General features: G+C 42.9%; 2 protein-coding genes across 2 annotated transcripts; both read right to left on the bottom strand.

Annotated features, from left to right (window-relative positions):
- Positions 1 to 335: 335 nt before the first annotated feature.
- LOC127613380 (arsenite methyltransferase-like) lies at positions 336 to 10812 on the bottom strand. Its single transcript, XM_052084398.1, has 11 exons — positions 10681 to 10812; positions 9710 to 9743; positions 9174 to 9301; positions 8943 to 9093; positions 3110 to 3246; positions 2945 to 3014; positions 2755 to 2836; positions 2546 to 2677; positions 2265 to 2404; positions 2066 to 2188; positions 336 to 1262 (listed from the first exon to the last, which is right to left on the bottom strand). The coding sequence occupies exons 1-11, from the start codon at positions 10695 to 10697 to the stop codon at positions 1155 to 1157; spliced, it is 1122 nt and encodes a 373-aa protein (XP_051940358.1). The 5' UTR covers positions 10698 to 10812; the 3' UTR covers positions 336 to 1154.
- A 2688-nt stretch (positions 10813 to 13500) lies between these two features.
- On the bottom strand, positions 13501 to 18600 carry LOC127613379 (arsenite methyltransferase-like). Its single transcript, XM_052084397.1, has 11 exons — positions 18414 to 18600; positions 18205 to 18238; positions 17855 to 17982; positions 17607 to 17757; positions 17133 to 17269; positions 16967 to 17036; positions 15872 to 15953; positions 15667 to 15798; positions 15378 to 15517; positions 15186 to 15308; positions 13501 to 14199 (listed from the first exon to the last, which is right to left on the bottom strand). The coding sequence occupies exons 1-11, from the start codon at positions 18428 to 18430 to the stop codon at positions 14092 to 14094; spliced, it is 1122 nt and encodes a 373-aa protein (XP_051940357.1). The 5' UTR covers positions 18431 to 18600; the 3' UTR covers positions 13501 to 14091.
- Positions 18601 to 20027: the final 1427 nt, after the last annotated feature.

The raw sequence follows: 20027 nt of genomic DNA on the forward strand, positions 1-20027 counted from the left end.
CCACCAGTTCAGGGTGTACCCCGCCTGCTGCACTAAGAGCGCTGGGATAGGCTCCAGCACGCCCGGGAATCTTGTAGGAATAAAAGCAGTTCACATGATGGATGCAAGGATGGATGGATGTTGTTTGCAGACATATTGTCTTGGATGACATAGCCTCATTAACAGGATTTATACTGCATTTTCAGAATATACTAGGTATAATGCATTACCTTCCCTCATTTTGCCCCTGTAATTGTCAACACAACAGAAAGCATCTCCGAAATTATGAGCCATAGATATTCACCGAGCAAGCTCAAAAACGTTTATTTTTTTTATTACAGTAACAAATACAATGATTGTGACGGACTTTTTTATTGACGAGAATTGAAAAGAAGGCAATTACTGTAAATCACAAGAACTGGTACTGTATTACAATAGAACAGGTGCAGCAACAAAAAAAGAAGTGCAGAATAGGAAAAATAATCCCAGTAGGCAAATGTTATCATTCTATAGATATTGCAATGATTCTAGTACAATTTGGAACTCGAAATACAGTATTTCTTTTGAAAAGGTGGGATTTGGTGTATGTATGATACTCATCAACGGCTGCTAGAGCTGCTTTTCCACAGACGTGTGTGACATCATACATGCGGTGATCATGACACCTGAGATGCACCGATGAAAGCAGACTTTGAATACAACACCAAAGCCTATGTAGGAATGGATTTTATGGTGATTATATTGTTCATGTTTTATGAGGTGTATTCAGTAGGGCACACTTTGTTACAGCCGCAAAAGTTGTCAAAGTGCTATATAAATACAGATGACTTACGATCAGTTGAGTCCAAGATGCTCAAACATTGTTTTAAAATGTTTACTCTTAAAAGATGATGAGCACCCCAACATTAGGATATGTTAAACACGTCACGATTTCATCTCAGTTCAACGATACCTCAAAGTAGCAACAACATGTGGTTATAAGAAAAGAACAACCAATGTCCCAGGTTTGGCCAAACAGTACAGTACTGGTCTTGAATCCTTCTGTGCACTTTATTGTAATTGGACATCTACCTTCAGAAACACAATTTGTGGCATTTAAACTACTGTTACACTACCACGTGATTACATGATGTTGCTGACATTCTGAACTTTGCAGCAGTGATGTACTCCCAGAGTCACTTGCAGCAGGTTGCAGACTGCGTACTGCAGCACCCCCCTGTGGCTAAGGCTGCACTCTGTTTCTGCAGCTGCGCAGCCAGCTCAAAAGGATCCCCAGAGATTGCCTGAATGATCAATTCAACAAGGAATAGGACATCACACTTTAGGATTACGTCACATTTTCCTCAAGGCAGTACTAGGACCTGTGCAAAAATGCATATTTAAAACGTTCTATTGTAGTTACTTTCTATATTCTACACAATTCTGGTCTTCTGGTATCAACTGAGTCTCTGTGCCAGTTCGCAAGTAGTGACGTGTTTTTACTTGATTGTCTTTAACTATATCAGACATGATTGTTCATTAAATGACCAAGCGCTAAACGTAAGCATTTATACTACTTTACAGCAAACATGGTTGATTTGAGTAAATCATGTACGCTTGGTCTCACATCAGAGGACCAGTCCAAAGGTTCAATGCAGAATTCTGATCCTAGATCTACTATCTAGGAAATCAAAATCTGCATTACGTCATTGAAAAGCATTCTTTTTATGTGATATAATGTACGGTCATTGATGAAACATCTCATGTTGAAATGTATGCATTTAAAGAATAACCATTAGAGCTGACACGATAGCATTCCATGAGCTAGAGAAGAGAGCATTCCTTCCTGTTCAAGGTTCCCAGCATGACTCCACAGTTTGGTTATGACTCTGAGACAGCTGCTTGACCTTGTGCTTGTGGATGAGTGCATATGTGTGCTTTGAGAGAGAGAGAGAGTGTGTGAGAATGTGCAGCATGCTTCCTTGACTGTGCGGTGAAGACAGTGGGCCTCCTAGGGTGTGTCCACAATTTTAAAATGATACCGACCTCTGGTGCTCAAAGTAACCATATGCATCTTTTACATACTGTATTTCAAAATATCACTGACCTTTGGCTTAACTCCACAAGATTCAAAAGAGTCTCCCGGTGGTTGGAAAGTGAAGGCCTGCGCATATCTAGAATGCGTCAGGTTGGTGGCTAATTCACCATCTACCTCCACCACTTGATCAGCCTGGCCAGAAGCAAACACTTGTGAAATTTCAGTTCAAAATCAACTGGAGCTGATCTGATGATGAGGAGCGGCAGACCTTGAAGGTGTACTGACAGTCAAAGCGGAGAGAGTCCTCTGCCTCTGCAATGTTTCCATTATAAATGACTTTACATGGTTTGGGGCTGCCTTTTGGGACCTTAAAGAGACGGTATGTGGCAGAGACAAACTTGAAGTCCCCTGCAATGTAGAACAGGTGAAAACAAATTAACTGTATGTCCAGCAGTATTGCGTTCTAGTGGTTGAGAATGTAGTTCTTGGTGCAATCTACCTTGACAATAATAATACAAAACACTGTAAAGACAGAAACAAGCATCACACCCAGAATGGCTTGCATTTCCTTGTCGTCAACAGTGATAACGTTGGCTTTGACGAGCCTCGGGGGTCTGAAACCTACTTCCTCAGCCAACTGTAGCAGATCTTTGTACCACAGCGCACCACCAAATCCCTCACCTGTATTGGAAAATTGCACAATCACACGTGGGCATGCGTCTGCAGCAAATACACGGCAGTGGAGTAATAACACATACCCCAAAGAACTTTGTTGTTTTTAATTTCCTCAGTTTGTCTTCCATTGCTGTACATGTCACTGAAGAAAAACTCACCACCATCCTATTCATCGGTCGAGCAAATACATGAAGTTGGTTATGAGATGATTGGTCAGTTCTGGTGAAATTCGTTCAGACAATGAAATTAAAAGTGAGTTAAAGACAAGTTTACCTTTAGCATATTGTAAGCTTCACTCAGGACTTTCTTCTTGTCTGGAGAAAGATTCACCACACAGTTGGATCTAAGTAATGAAAGGGGAATATTTCAAAACATTTCTCCAAATACAGTTCACATCTTTAAAATGTGAAACTGAACGTGAGCAGGAGGCAAGCTTACATGATGATATCAAAAGAGTTCTTTTCCAGACCCGCCTCTGTTAAGGCCTCGATGTAACCCTGGACAAATGTCACATTGGGCTTCTTGTAGCCAAACTCCTTCATGTGAAAGTCCACATGTTTCCTGGCCACTTCAAGCTAGATAACGTGAGAGAATGAAATACAGTTTGAGAAGTTCATGCAGGTGTGAGACCCCATGCTTCACAAAGAGCGCAATCTTTGAGTTTAAAACAAAATATGAAGCTGATGAATGCTTCATTTTGCTTAATGGAGTTTTGTGGTGATAAAACAGATTACACAAAATCAGTTTGGCACAAAAACATCGTTGCCCATCATAAGAAGACCACCACATGCCTGATGAAGCATGACAGTGGCAGCTGGGCTTTAATCCAGATAGGAGTCAATCTCGAGTGAAAACATCGTTTTGTTTAGTTTTTTTTTGTTTCGGCTATTAAACGACCAATACATTAAATTGAAATTAAAAACTGCTTCACCAGAAACAAAATGTTAAGCACCAGCCTAGCTAGCCCTGTGGTTGACTTGCGAGCAGTCGAGTGTCCCACCCAGACTCCTGCTCAAAGTCAAAGACAAACATCCTCCTCCTCCTCACCTAAAAATGATTCATCCATCCATCCATCCATCATCTACCGCTTATCCGGGGCCGGGTCGCGGGGGCAACAGCTTTAGCAGGGAAGCCCAGACTTCCCTCTCCCTAGCTACTTCTTCCAGCTCTCCCCGGGGGATTCCGAGGCGTTCCCAAGCCAGCTGGGTGACGTAGTCTCTCCAGCGTGTCCTGGGTCTTCCTCGGGGTCTCCTCCCGGTGGGACATGCCCGGAACACCTCACCAGGGAGGCGCTCAGGAGGCATCCGAATCAGATGCCCAAGCCACCTCATCTGGCTCCTCTCGATGTGGAGGAGAAGCGGCTCGACTCTGAGCCCCTCCCGGATGACCGAGCTCCTCACCTTATCTCTAAGGGAGAGCCCGGACACCCTGCGGAGAAAACTCATTTCGGCCGCTTGTATCCGGGATCTCGTTCTTTCGGTCACGACCCATAGCTCGTGGCCATAGATGAGGGTTGGGACGTAGATCGACCGGTAAATTGAGAGCTTCGCCCTTTGGCTCAGCTCCTTCTTTACCACGACAGACCGATACAACGTCCGCATCACAGCAGACGCTGCACCGATCCGCCTGTCGATCTCTCGCTCCCTCCTGCCCTCACTCGTGAACAAGACCCCAAGATACTTAAACTCCTCCACTTGGGGTAATATCTCCTCCCCGACCCGGAGGGGGCAATCCACCCTTTTCCGACTGAGGACCATGGTTTCAGATTTGGAGGTGCTGATTTTCATCCCAACCGCTTCACACTCGGCTGCGAAACGCTCCAGTGAGAGTTGTAGAGCCCCGTTTGAAGGAGCCAACAGCACCACATCATCTGCAAAAAGCAGGGATGTAATACTGAGGCCCCCAAAACAGACTCCCTCAACGCTTCGGCTGCGCCTAGAAATTCTGTCCATAAAGGTTATGAACAGAATCGGCGACAAAGGGCAGCCTTGGCGGAGTCCTACCCCCACTGGAAACGGTTCCGACTTACTGCCGGCAATGCGAACCAAACTCTGACATCGGTGGTATAGTGACCGAACAGCCCGTATCAGGGGGTTCGGTACGCCATACCCACGAAGCACCCCCCACAGAACTCCCCGAGGGACACGGTCAAACGCCTTCTCCAAGTCCACAAAACACATGTAGACTGGTTGGGCGAATTCCCACATACCCTCAAGGACCCTGCTAAGGGTGTAGAGCTGGTCCACTGTTCCACGGCCGGGACGAAAACCACATTGCTCCTCCTCAATCTGAGGCTCGACTTCCTGACGGACCCTCCTCTCCAGCACCCCTGAATAGACCTTACCAGGGAGGCTGAGGAGTGTGATCCCTCTGTAGTTGGAACACACCCTCCGGTCCCCCTTTTTAAAAAGAGGGACTACCACCCCGGTCTGCCAATCCAGAGGCACTCTCCCTGTTGACCACGCGATGTTGTAGAGGCGTGTCAACCAGGACAGCCCCACAACATCCAGAGCCTTGAGGAACTCCGGGCGGATCTCATCCACCCCTGGGGCCTTGCCACCGAGGAGCTTTTTAACCACATCGGTGACTTCAACCACAGAGATAGGAGAGCCCACCTCAGAGTCCCCAGGCTCTGCTTCCTCAAAGGAAGGCGTGTTGGTGGAGTTGAGGAGGTCTTCGAAGTACTCTGCCCACCGGTTCACAACGTCCCGAGTCGAAGTCAGCAGCGCCCCATCCCCACTGTACACAGTGTTAGTGGTGCACTGCTTCCCCCTCCTGAGACGTCGGATGGTGGACCAGAATTTCCTCGAAGCCGTCCGGAAGTCGGCTTCCATGGCCTCACCGAACTCTTCCCACGCTCGGGTTTTTGCCTCGGCGACCACCGAAGCCGCGGTCCGCTTGGCCAGTCGATACCCGTCAGCTGCCTCTGGGGTCCCACAGGCCATAAAGGCTCGATAGGACTCCTTCTTCAGCTTGACGGCATCCCTTACTGCTGGTGTCCACCAGCGAGTACGAGGATTGCCGCCACGACAGGCACCAACCACCTTACGGCCACAACTCAGATTGGCCGCCTCAACAATAGAGGCACGGAACATGGTCCACTCGGACTCAATGTCCCCCGTCTCCCCCGGAACATGGGAAAAGCTCTGTCGGAGGTGGGAGTTGAAACTCCTTCTGACAGGGGATTCCGCCAGACGCTCCCAACAAACCCTCACTATACGTTTGGGTCTGCCAGGACGGACCGGCATCTTCCCCCACCATCGGAGCCTACTCACCACCAGGTGGTGATCAGTTGACAGCTCCGCCCCTCTCTTCACCCGAGTGTCCAGAACATGCGGCCGCAAATCCGATGATACAACTACAAAGTCGATCATCGAACTGCGGCCTAGGGTGTCCTGGTGCCAAGTGCACATATGGACACCCTTATGTTTGAACAAGGTGTTCGTTATGGACAATCCGTGGCGAGCACAGAAGTCCAATAACAAAACACCACTCGGGTTTTGATCGGGGGGGCCGTTCCTCCCAATCACGCCCCTCCAGGTATCACTGTCATTGCCCACGTGAGCATTGAAGTCCCCCAGCAGAACAATGGAGTCCCCAGCAGGAGTACTCTCCAGCACACCCTCCAAGGACTCCAAAAAGGGTGGGTATGCTGAGCTGCTGTTTGGTGCATATGCACAAACAACAGTCAGGACCCGTCCACCCACCCGAAGGCGGAGGGAGGCAACCCTCTCGTCTACCGGTGTGAACCCCAATGTACAGGCACTGAGCCGGGGGGCAATGAGTATGCCCACACCTGCTCTGCGCCTCTCACCGTGAGCAACTCCAGAGTGGAAGAGAGTCCAACCCCTCTCGAGAGTACTGGTACCAGAACCCAGGCTGTGTGTGGAGGCAAGTCCGACTATATCCAGTCGGAAATTCTCTGCCTCACACACCAGCTCGGGCTCCTTCCCTGCCAGAGAGGTGACATTCCATGTCCCAAGAGCTAGCTTCTGCAGCCGAGGATCGGACCGCCAGGGTCCCCGCCTTTGGCTGCCGCCCAGCTCACATTGCACCCGACCCCTTTGGCCCCTCTCATGGGTGGTGAGCCCATGGGAAGGGGGACCCACGTTGCCTCTTCGGGCTGTGCCCGGCCGGGCCCCATGGGTGTAAGCCCGGCCACCAGGCGCCTGCCAACGAGCCCCACCTCCAGGCCTGGCTCCAGAGGGGGGCCCCGGTGACCCGCGTCCGGGCAAGGGAAACTGAGATCCATTTATTTTTGTCGTCATTGGGGTCTTTTGAGCTGTGCTTTGTCTGGCCCCTCACCTAGAACCTGTTTGCCATGGGTGACCCTGCCAGGGGCATAAAGCCCCAGACAACTTAGCTTCTAGGATCATTGGGACACACAAACCCCTCCACCACGGTAAGGTGACGACTCACGGAGGGGTAAAAAAAAAAAAAAAAGGCAGGACGGCCCGGTAGTCCAGTGGTTAGCGCGTCGGCTTCACAGTGCAGAGGTACCGGGTTCGATTCCAGCTCCGGCCTCCCTGTGTGGAGTTTGCATGTTCTCCCCGGGCCTGCGTGGGTTTTCTCCGGGTGCTCCGGTTTCCTCCCACATTCCAAAAATATGCATGGCAGGCCGATTGAACACTCTAAATTGTCCCTAGGTGTGAGTGTGAGCGTGGATGGTTGTTCGTCTCTGTGTGCCCTGCGATTGGCTGGCAACCGATTCAGGGTGTCCCCCGCCTACTGCCCGGAGACGGCTGGGATGGGCTCCAGCACCCCCTGCGACCCTAGTGAGGATCAAGCGGTACGGAAGATGAATGAGTAAAAAAAGGCATCAATGAAAGTCAGTTCGGTGTGCCCTATCAACCTATTAGGGCACAGCGCTCCTTCTGATTTATTTACTTGTGGTTACCAGATAGGAGGTCAACAAGCTTTTTGTGCTATGGATTCAGCTGGGTTTGTGCAGAATGATTTCTCATCCCCATCCATGTAGCATGTCACAAAAAACAGTATGTCTTTCTAGTTACCCTAAATTACGTACACAGGCTTTCAGAAGTGCTGTGATTACATCTTCTCTAATTATTAATTATGGCAGTACCATATGTTGGCATCTGATGAAAGACTTCTAGTGCTATTATTCATCCGCATAGCATTTATATATATAGCTTAGCAATCATAATAATAATAATTAAATGATGTGAAGGAAAATTGTAAATAGTACTGCGATTTATCCATTTGTGTTCATATTGTATTTAATTGAAAGATGGTTGCTGTGTTTTTATTTTTTCTCTTTCTCCTTTCTTCTTTCTACATACATTCTTGCTGCTGGAGGCTGTAAATTTCCCCATTGTGGGACGAATAAAGGATATCTTATCTTATCTTATCTTATTTCTGTTGTTGTTGTTAAACAATGGCTGCTGCACACATGGTTTTCCCATCCATCCATCCCCCAATGACAATAACATGTTTACCCTCTGTATACTTACTTTTGTGGGATTCACTTGGGTTCTTAAATATACGAGGAATGTGGTTGCAGACCCGTTAGTGGCGCCAATCATTTTTTTGGTATTGATTGCCTTCGGGGGGCATTGATAGTTTTGGCGATAGGGGCATAGGATGGTGGTGAGATGTTCGTTTTTCAGTGAAATGGCAGGATATGCCTAAAATGCACTTTATCCTTTACAGATGAACTGAAGTTTTAAATGTGGATGGCCACCTGTTCATGTTCCAGTAATTGTTTGCACAATTTCTTCTCTAGCAAACAGCTGAAATTCAAATCAGATGTTTGATGCGTGAACATTTCCAAGCACTTCCATGCCTTTGTGTGACTCTTTCAGTGTTTGCTTATCATTGTTACAACCCGCTTATGATATTCTGTGACAGTCCAAGCTAAGTGGCACCTTCCCTCGGAGAAAAAGCCTGCTTTAAAACAGGTTAAAGGTGCTTTTGATCTACTATTAGGTGTCATTCTTGATGTCAAAATGACAAGAGCAGGATGAAGACCACTATTTAAATATGTCGTGTATTCTAACTGAACCTGGAAACTTGTTGGGTATTATGCCGTTCAGCTTCTTGTTTTAGAACAAATCGTCCAAAAAGTACTGAAACATTGAACAGTTGCATCTGTGCATTCCAAGGTTTGCTAGTCACATGAAGTCCACTGTAAAGGTTACAGTGCATTTTAGGGTTGCGTAATCCCAGAATTTCCCCCCTGAAAGTCATCCCCGATTTTTTTCTGAGTGTAATGTACTTGATTTCACTTGAGTTGAGAAAAACAGCGGTTTACCTGATCCTCAGTCATGTCGATGCCGGTGACATGCCCTGCCTCTCCCACCAGTTGACTTAGGATGTAACAGTCTCTGCCACTCCCGCAGCCCAGGTCCAGAATTCTGCAGCCCTCCAAACACTCTGGCACAGCCAGACCACAACCATAGTATCTGATGGGGAGGGAACCCCATTCTGAAAAATTAGCCGCTGTGCTACGCCAATAGAGTGCATGAACATATTCAGCAACAACCTGTCAGTCACATCAGGATGGACTTTCTTCAGAGCATTAAGGATGAAATTTGGGTAGGGCTGGGCTGGAGCGACACAAGCATTACTCTTCAGGTCTGAGGTCTTCTGTACCTTCTTTCCATAGTAATCCTATATGAGCGGGCATAGATGGTAATGTCAAAAGAGGGGATGTTGGGTTAGTGCGTGTTCGTGAGAACGAGAACTTTAAAATAGAGCACCACCCTGCAAAAATCACATCAGAATCAGCTTTCCTGGCCGAGTTAGTTTATCACATTTGGTGCTTGTTTTCGGCCACTCGTGTCACTTGGGTGCAATATGAAATCTAGATAAAGAATAAATAAATGTAAAGACTGTAAAAACATAGAATGTTCATGTTTTTTGTCAGTGAAGTCAAGTCATGCAGTGATATATATATATATAACTGTAAAGAAAACGGTGGCAAAGTGAATCCGTTTCCATTTTCATAGCTCAGCAGAGGGAAACGACTATTTAAAAAAATAACTGAAATGATATAGTATTCAAAGTATGTTATCCTACCTTCACATCCAGGTGAACGGTGGTGTCGACAAAACTTTAAAAGATAACTGAATCAGTGATAAAAAATTAAACAGGAAATGTGACAGATGCTAGCTACTAATACATGAGTAAAAATCCCAGCGGCTAAAAGTTGGCCATATGTTCCATGTTTGATATTCACACGTACAGTACCTCTATGTAAGGGGCGTCCACAACCTACAAATTCCAGGGTGACATATGCGGAACATCATCATAAATCAAATCAAATATATATATCTCCCCCCCCCCACCCCATTCAGAATATTATAGTAGCCATAAATTATAAACCTCGCTTACTACATATGAAAATCTGTTCATATTTCTTATTATGCGACAAAAATATTCACCTAGCATCACTGAAAACACCTTTTGTCATTCTGAGTGATGCGGTAGTTCGCAATGATGGGCTACAAATCACTACAGCTCATGATGTCATCATATCTGAAAATAATGAAACATAGTGAATGTTCTTTGAACTTGTTCAAAATTTCCCTGCGACAAGAAAAACTGTTTGCAACCATTGAAACTTCATCTGACGTATGTCTTTACGAATGTGTGCGACTTGAACGAACCCCGCTAAATCAGCATTCACTTCCTTCGCAAACAAGGCGCTGAGAGTAGGATACGGCAGATGGTTGGTGAAATACAACGTCTACCACTGTTTTGCATAATACATTTGTGATGGCAACAAATGCAGCCGCGATCTTGCGACACGTGATAACGTTACAAATGTAGCTCTGGGGCAGAGTACGAGCTGGTAAGAACTCAGCGAAAATTGAACATCGGGCCAACTTTTACTCGCTGTAAGAAGCATACGTGTTTTGTTGTGTAATACTGCTGTACTTTGTCACGATAGCAATAACTGTGTGGACAACAACAAATGCAGACTCGATATTCTACAAACGAGGCTGAAACTGATCTGGACAATTTTATCGTGTTAGTGTTGTTGTTACCTAGTTTTATCAGCCATTATCGATGGTTGAAGTAAAGTCCACAACTCGGGTCAATCCAGCCTCCACACGGAAAGACCAAGTCAAGGCAGTGGCCGGAATGGTTGTTCGAACTGTGCTTCACAGTACGAGTTTGGTCAGTCACCTTCAAAATAAAACGGCAACAAAATATACTGCGGTCGGGACAGCTGCACATATGCAGGCACAGTGGCGGTCTGGATTTAAAATAAATTGCAAAATAATCTATTTTCAGGCAACCAGTCCACCGAGTGAGAAGGCAAACGGTCTCAGGATTGCACCCAGAAAAGCTCTGGAGTTCTAAAGTGAAGTTAATGTTAAATCCACCAAAAGAACTGTATCCCGATTTCAAAAAAAGATTAAAATGTCTCCAATTGTTACCCCAAAACCAGGGCATTCATGGAGGACACTACACCACCCCGGGACTCCAACCATAGTACTGTACAGGAATTTACATTCATTTATGATGGTGGATTTCAAAATCAAAAGCCATTGAACTATCACCCCAGATTAATAATACAGTAGAATGAAAATTAACCTTTAGTTATCCACTAAACCACCCTGGGAGTCCAACCAAATTATTTTCATACAGATCTGACATTGCATTTAAAATGAAAACATCTCTGAAATCTGTAATTCGATTATGACCTCAGATTTCCCAAAATGATTAAAAATGAACCTGTTGTTATTCCCCAACCACTTGGTACTGGGGGACTCTTGACCACCGCAGGACTCCCACAGAAATACTTTCATAGAAACCTGGTGTTGCTTTTCAAAATAAAACTCTTGTGATATATTCAATTTTGACAATAACCTTTGATTTAACTCAGAAAAAAAATCACGAAAGGATATTTGGGACGTGGATGTGAAGTTGTGGCCCAAAAGCCAAGGTAATGGAATAATGCTCGTTTCTTGAACATGGAAACATCCATCCATCCATCCATTGCCCGAACCGCTTTTCCTCACGAGGGTCACAAGTAACAGAAAATATTGCATAAGTAAAAGGATTTAAAAGAAGAGAAAACATAGTCTTTGTGAAGCACACTTTACATGTTCAAAAGGGAATAGGAAGAAGTAAAAAAGGATTTTATATTCCTACCTCTTTATATATTTTGACTTATTTTATATTAATAGTCATAGGATATTTAGACACAACTGCACCTAATTGTGTGTACATACTCTGTGCCGGTAGCATAATTATGCAAATGCAGTACAGTTTACAAACGTATAGTTGATTTACAGATTTTTTTTTGTACTTTGCATTTGAACCTCTTTTAAACAATTATTGATTTTTACCTGCGACCCAGTAGTCCAGTGGTCCATTTACATCTGCTATGCCGGGGCCGGGTCGTGGAGGCAGTAGCTTTCTCAGGGAAGCCCAATCATTTCCTCTGCCCAGACACTTCTTTCAACTCCTCCTGAGTTATCACAAGGCTTTTCCAGGCCAACCAAAACAGACTCTCCAGACGTCCTCCCTGAGCATCTGAGAAATCTTCAGTCTCTGGACTCCTTTAAAACCTTTTTAGGGACAGCAGTTACTACAGAGGACAGCTTATCATGTTATCAAGTTACAGGGTGCATGAAAGGTTTAAAAACAGCCTGAAGACCCCCCCCCCCAACACACACACACACTTAGGTCATCGGTGTCAAATCTGGCCTGCCACAAAAACAAATAAAAGATCTCAACTTCCATGATGCTTGCTAAAATCTGTATCAAAATGTCAAATTCTCATATGCAATAAATATCTATATTTCAAGAATGTTCTTGTTAGCAAAGCCCTCATTGCAGTAACTTAAACAATAGTTGAAGAAACTATATTACACTTGACTTCTTTATATGGTTTCAGTCATAACAGCCCTCTGAGGAAACTACAATGCGGCCAGTGACAAAAATGAGTTTGACAGCCTTGACTTAGGCCTTTACAACCAACGGTTTTGTTCGGTCTGATCGTATGGTTTTGGTGTTTTTATTGACTTTGTCATTTTTAGCATTTTGTATCACTTTGAGATTTTGCTTCAATGAAAAGTGCTTTGTAAATAAAATGTATTTCTATTATTACCTTGAATAAGAGGTATGTTCTCCAAAGAAGACACATCCTATACAGGTAATAAAATGCAAGTTTTGAAACCAGTTTTTGAAAATTATAGCCTCTTGTAAGTATTAAACTGTCACATATTGTGCTGAACTTGGTGCAAAAATCCATTCAATAATGTGGCGCAATAATTTTTATTTAATAATTCTGATTCCCATTTATTAACAACAAAGAATGTTACAGGACAAGTAAGACTTTGAAACGTACTCTACAAAATTTAAAATATATACATCTATTTGAACAACACACTCAACAAATAAAGATACAGATTGAACACTTGCAAAAAAATACATTTGTATGATTTTTTTTTTTTTGTTAATCATATATTTAGTGCTACTATGGCATTTGCATTCCACAGATGTGCAGGAGGATTTAGATCAAGGAGATCAAGGCACATAGCTGGCCACTCGAAAATAGTCGGATGTTTTTTTTTTCACCCCCCATTATTGGGTGTTTTTAACTGTTTGTATGGGTGCATTATACTGTTGAAAAACCTATGGTCAGCAGCTGAGTCCAAATTTCAATTCACAAGGCCTTATGGGTTGAGGTATCATTGCATCCTGTAGAGATTAAAAAAATAACTGACAGTTGAAGAAAAAGCAGGGCCAGTACATAACCAAGCCCAGTAGTTATTTTCTTGGATCACTTCATTTAGAGTAAACACAGAGCTGTCACATGCCGAAAAGTTCCAGATTTGTCTCATCCATGGAAGAAAAAAAAAAATCAAACATTTTTCTAGAAGCTCTTAGGCTTGTCAATTTACCTTTTGAAAAATTCCTGTCAAGTTACACTTTCAGTGATCATTGTGTTTTTCTTCCTTTAATGGAAGGGTACCAACTATTTTGACGACATGTACAGACTCTTCACGCTTGTGCAAAGCACAAAAGGTTGTCAATAAAATCTTATCGAGTTTGTCCATTTTAAACAAAATTACCACAACTAGTCATTGATACTTAAACCTTACTTTGAAATGAATAAAATTGATATTGCATTACAATGATGTGGTTTGATGTGTGAATAAATAATCGTTCTCAACTCTAAAAATGGAATTTGGACTCTATTATCTACGACAGTGGTTCTCAACTGGTGGGTTGGGACCTTAAAGCGGGGCACGTACGCAAAATACGGAGTCATATTTTCAAAGGCTTTTCTTTTTTTTTAAGAATGCATTTTCTTTATTACTCTTAACTTTTGTAGAAGTGGGTCAAGACTTGGCGATAAATACGGGTCGCAGGGTGACAACAGTTGAGAAGCACTAATCTCGTGTCAACTTGGTGCTGCTGGGTTGCTGCACTCAAGGCAATCACTTGCAGCAGGTTGCAGACTTGGTACTGCAGCATCCCCCTGTGTTTGAACTTGGACTCTGTTTCGGCAGCTGCACAGCAAACTGGAAAGGATCCTCTGCAAGTGCCTGTTTGGGTGAGGGGGTGGGGTAAAGCAAAGACCACAATACAGTATCATATTACATGCTTCCAAAGTTTCATTCTAGACAATTTGAAGGAATATGGGAAAAGATATTTCAGATTTCTGTGACATCCTATTCTATATAATATAAAAAGATCTAATGAAACAAGTCTTTTAATGTCAGATTACTGGAGTTGTGAGGTTCTTGATCTCTTCTATCAGACCTGGGTCCCTGAATAAGTACCGTATTTTGATTACAGTAAGTCCCCAGCGAGGGCCCGGGTCTGAAACGCACCGCCTGCCACTGTACTTTTAAGTTAGAAGTACTGTCACTGAAGTCACAATGCATATTTTAAGTTTGGAAATTGTAAAGAATATATATTTGGATGTGATTAATGGATAAGGGTTGAGATGAAAACATCCTGTGCCGTTTGTGGCAGAGGCGATTGCTCTAAGACTGTAAGGGAAGCACAGCTTCCCCTAAAATGTCAAAAAAATAAGTGTTCAAATATATGTGCGTACATACAAGTTCGACAATGGGCCTCTGAGGGTGTGTCCACAATTTCAAACACACCTCTGGTACCCACAGTAATTTAATATGTTTTCGCAGAAACTCATCATTGGTCGAGAACCATTTTGTAGTCAGAATTTCCCTCCGATGGCATTTGTGACTGCAAAATCATATAACAATAGTATTGAATATGCACAATATATTGATGGAAAACTGGTTTGGAAAATTAACAGTCAGGGAAAATAGTTAGTGCAACTGTGCAAATTATCTTAAAAAGATGGTTTGAAAGGTGAAAAAAACAGGTGATGTCTACTAAGTATTTAAAAGTGAAGACAATTTGCAACTGTGGTGTAGATTTTAACAAGAAATCTAGTAGTAGACTGACGTGATTTGCTTTAGTGGGCCAGAAAATGCCACTGGCGGGCGGGCCAGATCTGGTCCCAGGCCTCAAGTTTGTCACCTGTGTTTCAAGTATTACTGACCTTCGGTTTGACTCCACAAGGTCCACAGGAGCCGCTTGGTGGCTGGAAAGTGAAGTCCTGTGCAAATCTGGAATGGGTCAGGATGGCGGCTAATTCACCATCTACCTCGACCACTTGATCAACCTGGCAGAAGCAAACATTCAGTTCAATAGTCCCTGGACTTGATCGGATTCTGCAGGAGCTTATACAGACCTTGAAGGTGTACTGACAGTCAAAGCGGAGAGAGTCCTCTGCGCCTGTAATGTTTCCATTATAAATGACGTTACATGGCTTTGGGCTGCCTTTCGGGATCTTAAAGAGACGGTATGTGGCAGAGACAAACTTGAAGTCCCCTGGAATGTAACAAAAAAAGATGAAAACACGTTGGTTTGCGTTTTGTTTGTTCAAACTAATCTTGAGGGATAAACTGTATTGGATTCGGCTTTGACAAGATAAAATGACACAACATGCAATCGATGAAAGGAGGAAAGGAGCATCAAACCCAGAATGGCTTGCAGTTCTTTGTTGTCAACAGTGACAATGCTGGCAGTAACGAGCCTCGGTGGACTGAATCCAACTTCCTCGGCCAATTGTAGGAGATCTTTGTACCACAGTGCGCCACCTATACACTCCCCTGCCATGAGATTTTCCACTGAGATGGCTGCAGCTTATATACGCGTATATCAGTATAACATCGCAATACGCACCCCACAGGATTTTGTGCTTTTTAATTTCCTCAGGCAATCTTGCGTTGCTGTAGATGTCACTGAAGTAAAACTCACCACCATCCTAATCATCAGTACAGAAGGTACAGTGCATAGTTAACACAAATATTTGACTGCTTTAGACAAAGGGTGCAAAAATCTGGAAATTTACAGTGGAAATTTGTATAGTTGCCAAATGAAATAACAGCAGACCCTCGGATTTTCAGGGTTCAGCACCAACGGATTCGCACATTAATATTTTTTTAAATTCTATATTTTAAGCTTTTTTTTGTTGTTGTTTTTTTTTGGGGTGGGGTGGATGTTGCCCCTGGACCTACAACTCCCCTCACACGTGTTTTTCGAGGAAACCACATATTGAATTTTTAGCAGCCTTTTTTGAAAACATTTTTCTGGGTTACATTTTTTTTCTGTCTCCGATGCAGTTCAATGGTCATCAATTATACACAGATTTTTGCAATTTGCAAGCCAGCCTGGTCCCTATTCATCGTGGGCGTCCACTGTATACGAAGAGAACATCACAACCTGGGACAATTTTCAATGGGGTGGCCAGGGTGACTACGTCTCACTGAGGGTTGGCCACATGCGTGTGTACACAGATTTTGAGGAAATGCTGTGGAATGGAGTTCTGGAGGAATGCATTAAGAACAGAAAGGGGTGAAAGAGTGTCCTTAAATCTGTGATGGGCACAGTTAAGTCAAGTCAAGTCAACAGTATTTATCGAGCACTTTCAAACAGCCATCGCTGCATACAAAGTGCTGTACATGGAGCAATTTAACATATACAATAAACAGTAAGACAAATCGGTAATAAAGGCGGTAGAAAGCACCAAACAGTAAAACCAAAAACAAATCTAAGTCATGCTGAGTCGAATGCCAAAGAAAGTCAAGTTATCATCAGTTAAGATGATGAATAATGTGGGACAAGTACTTTGGTCAGTTAGAATGTAAAATGGTTCTTGTGTCCAACTTTAAATATCTCTGACAGTCTACAGTTACTCTTCCCATGGAATGCTTGAAAACTTCAATTGAGAAAAATAAAAATAATGTTTTCCCATTTCAACAGTGAGTTAAGGTGTACCTTTAGCACCCTGTGGGCTTCAGCCAGGACTCGCTTCTTTTCTGGAGAAAGATTCACCACACAGTTGGAGCTAAGTGATAAAAAAATTGTGACAATTAGAAGAAAAAAATTTCCACAAATATGCAGTTTTACAATGTGAGAGGAGGAGACAAGAATTACAGCTTACATGATAACATCAAAAGAGTTACTTTCCAGACCCGCCTCTGTTAAGGCCTCAATGTAGCCCTGGACAAATGTCACATTGGGCTTCTTGTAGCCAAACTCCTTCATGTGAAAGTCCACATGTTTCCTGGCCACTTCAAGCTAGATAACATAGAACATTTTAATTATGCTTTTGTTGGTCCAAATATATGATCAATAAACAAAGGACTACTTCTGGCTGCTCATTATTGGCTTATTTTGACGGGAAACAGTTTGCATTGGGCCTGAGCGGCTCCAATGTATTTGCTTCTACAATATGTATGCTAGAAGCTGCAGGAGTCTCATTACACACAAATCTATCAATAAATAAAAAAAAACCATACCTCTCTAGCAGTGAGTGTTACTACTACACATGCCAAGCATGAGGTAGTGTTTATTGGTTGGTTGGTTTTGTTGTTTATTTATCACTCAATAGCGCCGGCACTAATTCTAGAAGTACCTGAATCTCAGTCATGTCAATGCCGGTGACATGGCCAGCCTCTCCCACCAGTTGACTCAGCATGAAGCAGTCTCTGCCACTCCCACAGCCCAGGTCAAGAATCCTGCAGCCTTCCAAACACTCTGGCACCACCAGACCACAACCATAGTATCTGGGGGAACGGGGAACCCATTCCAGAATATAACCAATGATACTTGGCAAAAAAAAAAAGAAGTAAAAAATAACTTAAAATAAAAATCGGTTACAACCTGTCAGTCACATCAGGGTGTACTTTCTTCAGAGCATTAAGGATGAAATTTGGGTAGGGCTGGGCTGGAGCGACACAAGCATTACTCTTCAGGTCTGAGGTCTTCTGTACCCTCTTTCCATAGTAATCCTACCAAGAGATGACATAAACCTTGAAGTCACAAAATGGGATTTGGATGTACACTTGTAAACTCAAGAACGAATAGCACGATCCTGCAAAACACATTCACCATTGATCAGCAAGCCCCCCAAAAATAATCAAGAGGCAGCCTCAATGGATGTTTATCAGGCTATGATAAGATAAAGGTTTTTCGTGGTTAGATTACTGCAATCAAGAAAATGTTGATCTTACCTTAACATCTTGGTGAACGATGGTATCCACAAAGCTTTAAAAAAATAGTATTAAATGCGTTATATAACGTAAACACGTAAAACGTTGAAAAGTCAGTCTGGATATGAGTAAGCAAGACGTGCCATGCATAAATAAAAGCGCTACGGGCTCTCAATGCTAAAAGCTAGGCTAAATGAAATGGAAACGAGATATTTTAGTCGTGTTCCTACCTAGTTTTATCAGCCATTGTAGATTGTGAGTGAGATTGGTGTAGAAAACTGTTCAGAGGAAAAATCTTGTTTTGAGTACTCGGCGCAGTCGACAGTGGACTAGCAAAAAGTCCAGTTAAAGAAGGAAGGTTCAGAGTTCACTTCCTGCACCACAGCACACCCTTGGCTGCACTATTCTAAACAAGATGAGTGCTCATTGCATAGGGCTTTCGGTTTCACAATTCGTATTTTATTGCACAAGCCGTCCAATAAAATACGCCTCTAACAACAGTTTTTCCCCCTTACAATTGGGACACAACGATGCACATTTCACATACAGAATGTCAACAGAGTGACGTCACTAATCCTTTGGGGAAAAATATTTGTATTTAAATGGTTAAAATTCTGTGATACCTTGGATGATTGTAATGTAGCAATATATGGGTAATAAATAAAAAAAACATGACAATATTTAATTAAAATTGAAACCTTTATTAAAAGTACATCCATCTTGGTTGGTGTTGACATTGACATTCAAAGAATATGCGCACATCCACATCGTGAAGTGAGTGAGTCTTTGGCATGATTTAACCTGATTGGGTTGAACAAGAATGTTCAATCATCATGTACTCGTCACAAAACTTCAGCACAAGTCTCAATTTGACACACAAGGACATGAAGGCAAAAACAAATATAGCTACTTTTTCCGGCTAAAATCTGCCACATGATTGTAGATTTGAAAATAGAGTGGTTTACCAATGTTATACAAGGTGTACATTTTAAAAAAATTAAATATCGGTACACTCTCAATGATTTTGCTCAATGTGAACTATAGCTCATCCTTGCGCTTTCATGTGCCACAAGTTGCACAATTTATACTGCACAGATAGTATTTCTGATCGACTTTTGATTAGTTTCAACAAGACAGCTTAAAATAATTTGTGCTTCGACTTTTGATTAGTTTCAACAAGACAGCTTAAAATAATTTGTGCTTCAGTTATTTTTAGTTTGGGACATATTTTTAATCTTTTGAGTGAACGTCTACGTTGGCTGATGAAAACATTGTGCTTTGTCAAATTTGCTGGATCTTCCATAGGTCTGCAAAATGTATTTCTATAACAAAGTACATTTTTCGATCACGGTCAAAGTGTAATCAGAATCCTTTGTCTGACTACATCCTTCATCTGTTAAAATTGTGGTTACATTTATTTTTTACGGGGGCAGATGTGCAACGTTCTACCAGCAGGTTAGAGATCAATAAATTGATCTTTTACAAGTGGCCATTTTTGTAGTGCAGCACTGTCAACATTCATAATTTAAAACTGTTCACATTCACCTGACAGGAATGTTTTGTGAACAGACATTCAGTAATAGGCAACTCCTTAGGTATTTATACACGAGTAATTTTATTGTTAAGAGCCTGTCCAGTCTACAGTTGTTGCATATTATTATAAGAAAATGGGTCATTTTGCCATTTCGACTACAGTGGTATTGAGGATTACCATGATCAGGGATGAATGAAATGGTTTTATAAACAGACCAAGTAAAATGTCCGCACCATTTCAACTCCCCGCAAAATACCAAACTGTGTGTCTGTGTTGGGGAGTAGCGGGCAACTTTTAAAAACAAGACAAT

This window comes from Hippocampus zosterae, chromosome 13, assembly GCF_025434085.1.
Source record: "Hippocampus zosterae strain Florida chromosome 13, ASM2543408v3, whole genome shotgun sequence".
Lineage (NCBI taxonomy): Eukaryota > Metazoa > Chordata > Actinopteri > Syngnathiformes > Syngnathidae > Hippocampus > Hippocampus zosterae.

Coding starts and splice junctions, on each gene's coding strand:
- LOC127613380 (XM_052084398.1), bottom strand. Junction 3,247..8,942: donor TCGACATGACTGAGGATCAG/GTAAACCGCTGT, acceptor CACGTTATCTAG/CTTGAAGTGGCCAGGAAACA. Junction 1,263..2,065: donor CTTGTGGAGTTAAGCCAAAG/GTCAGTGATATT, acceptor TTGATCATTCAG/GCAATCTCTGGGGATCCTTT.
- LOC127613379 (XM_052084397.1), bottom strand. Junction 17,270..17,606: donor TTGACATGACTGAGATTCAG/GTACTTCTAGAA, acceptor TATGTTATCTAG/CTTGAAGTGGCCAGGAAACA. Junction 14,200..15,185: donor CTTGTGGAGTCAAACCGAAG/GTCAGTAATACT, acceptor TCACCCAAACAG/GCACTTGCAGAGGATCCTTT.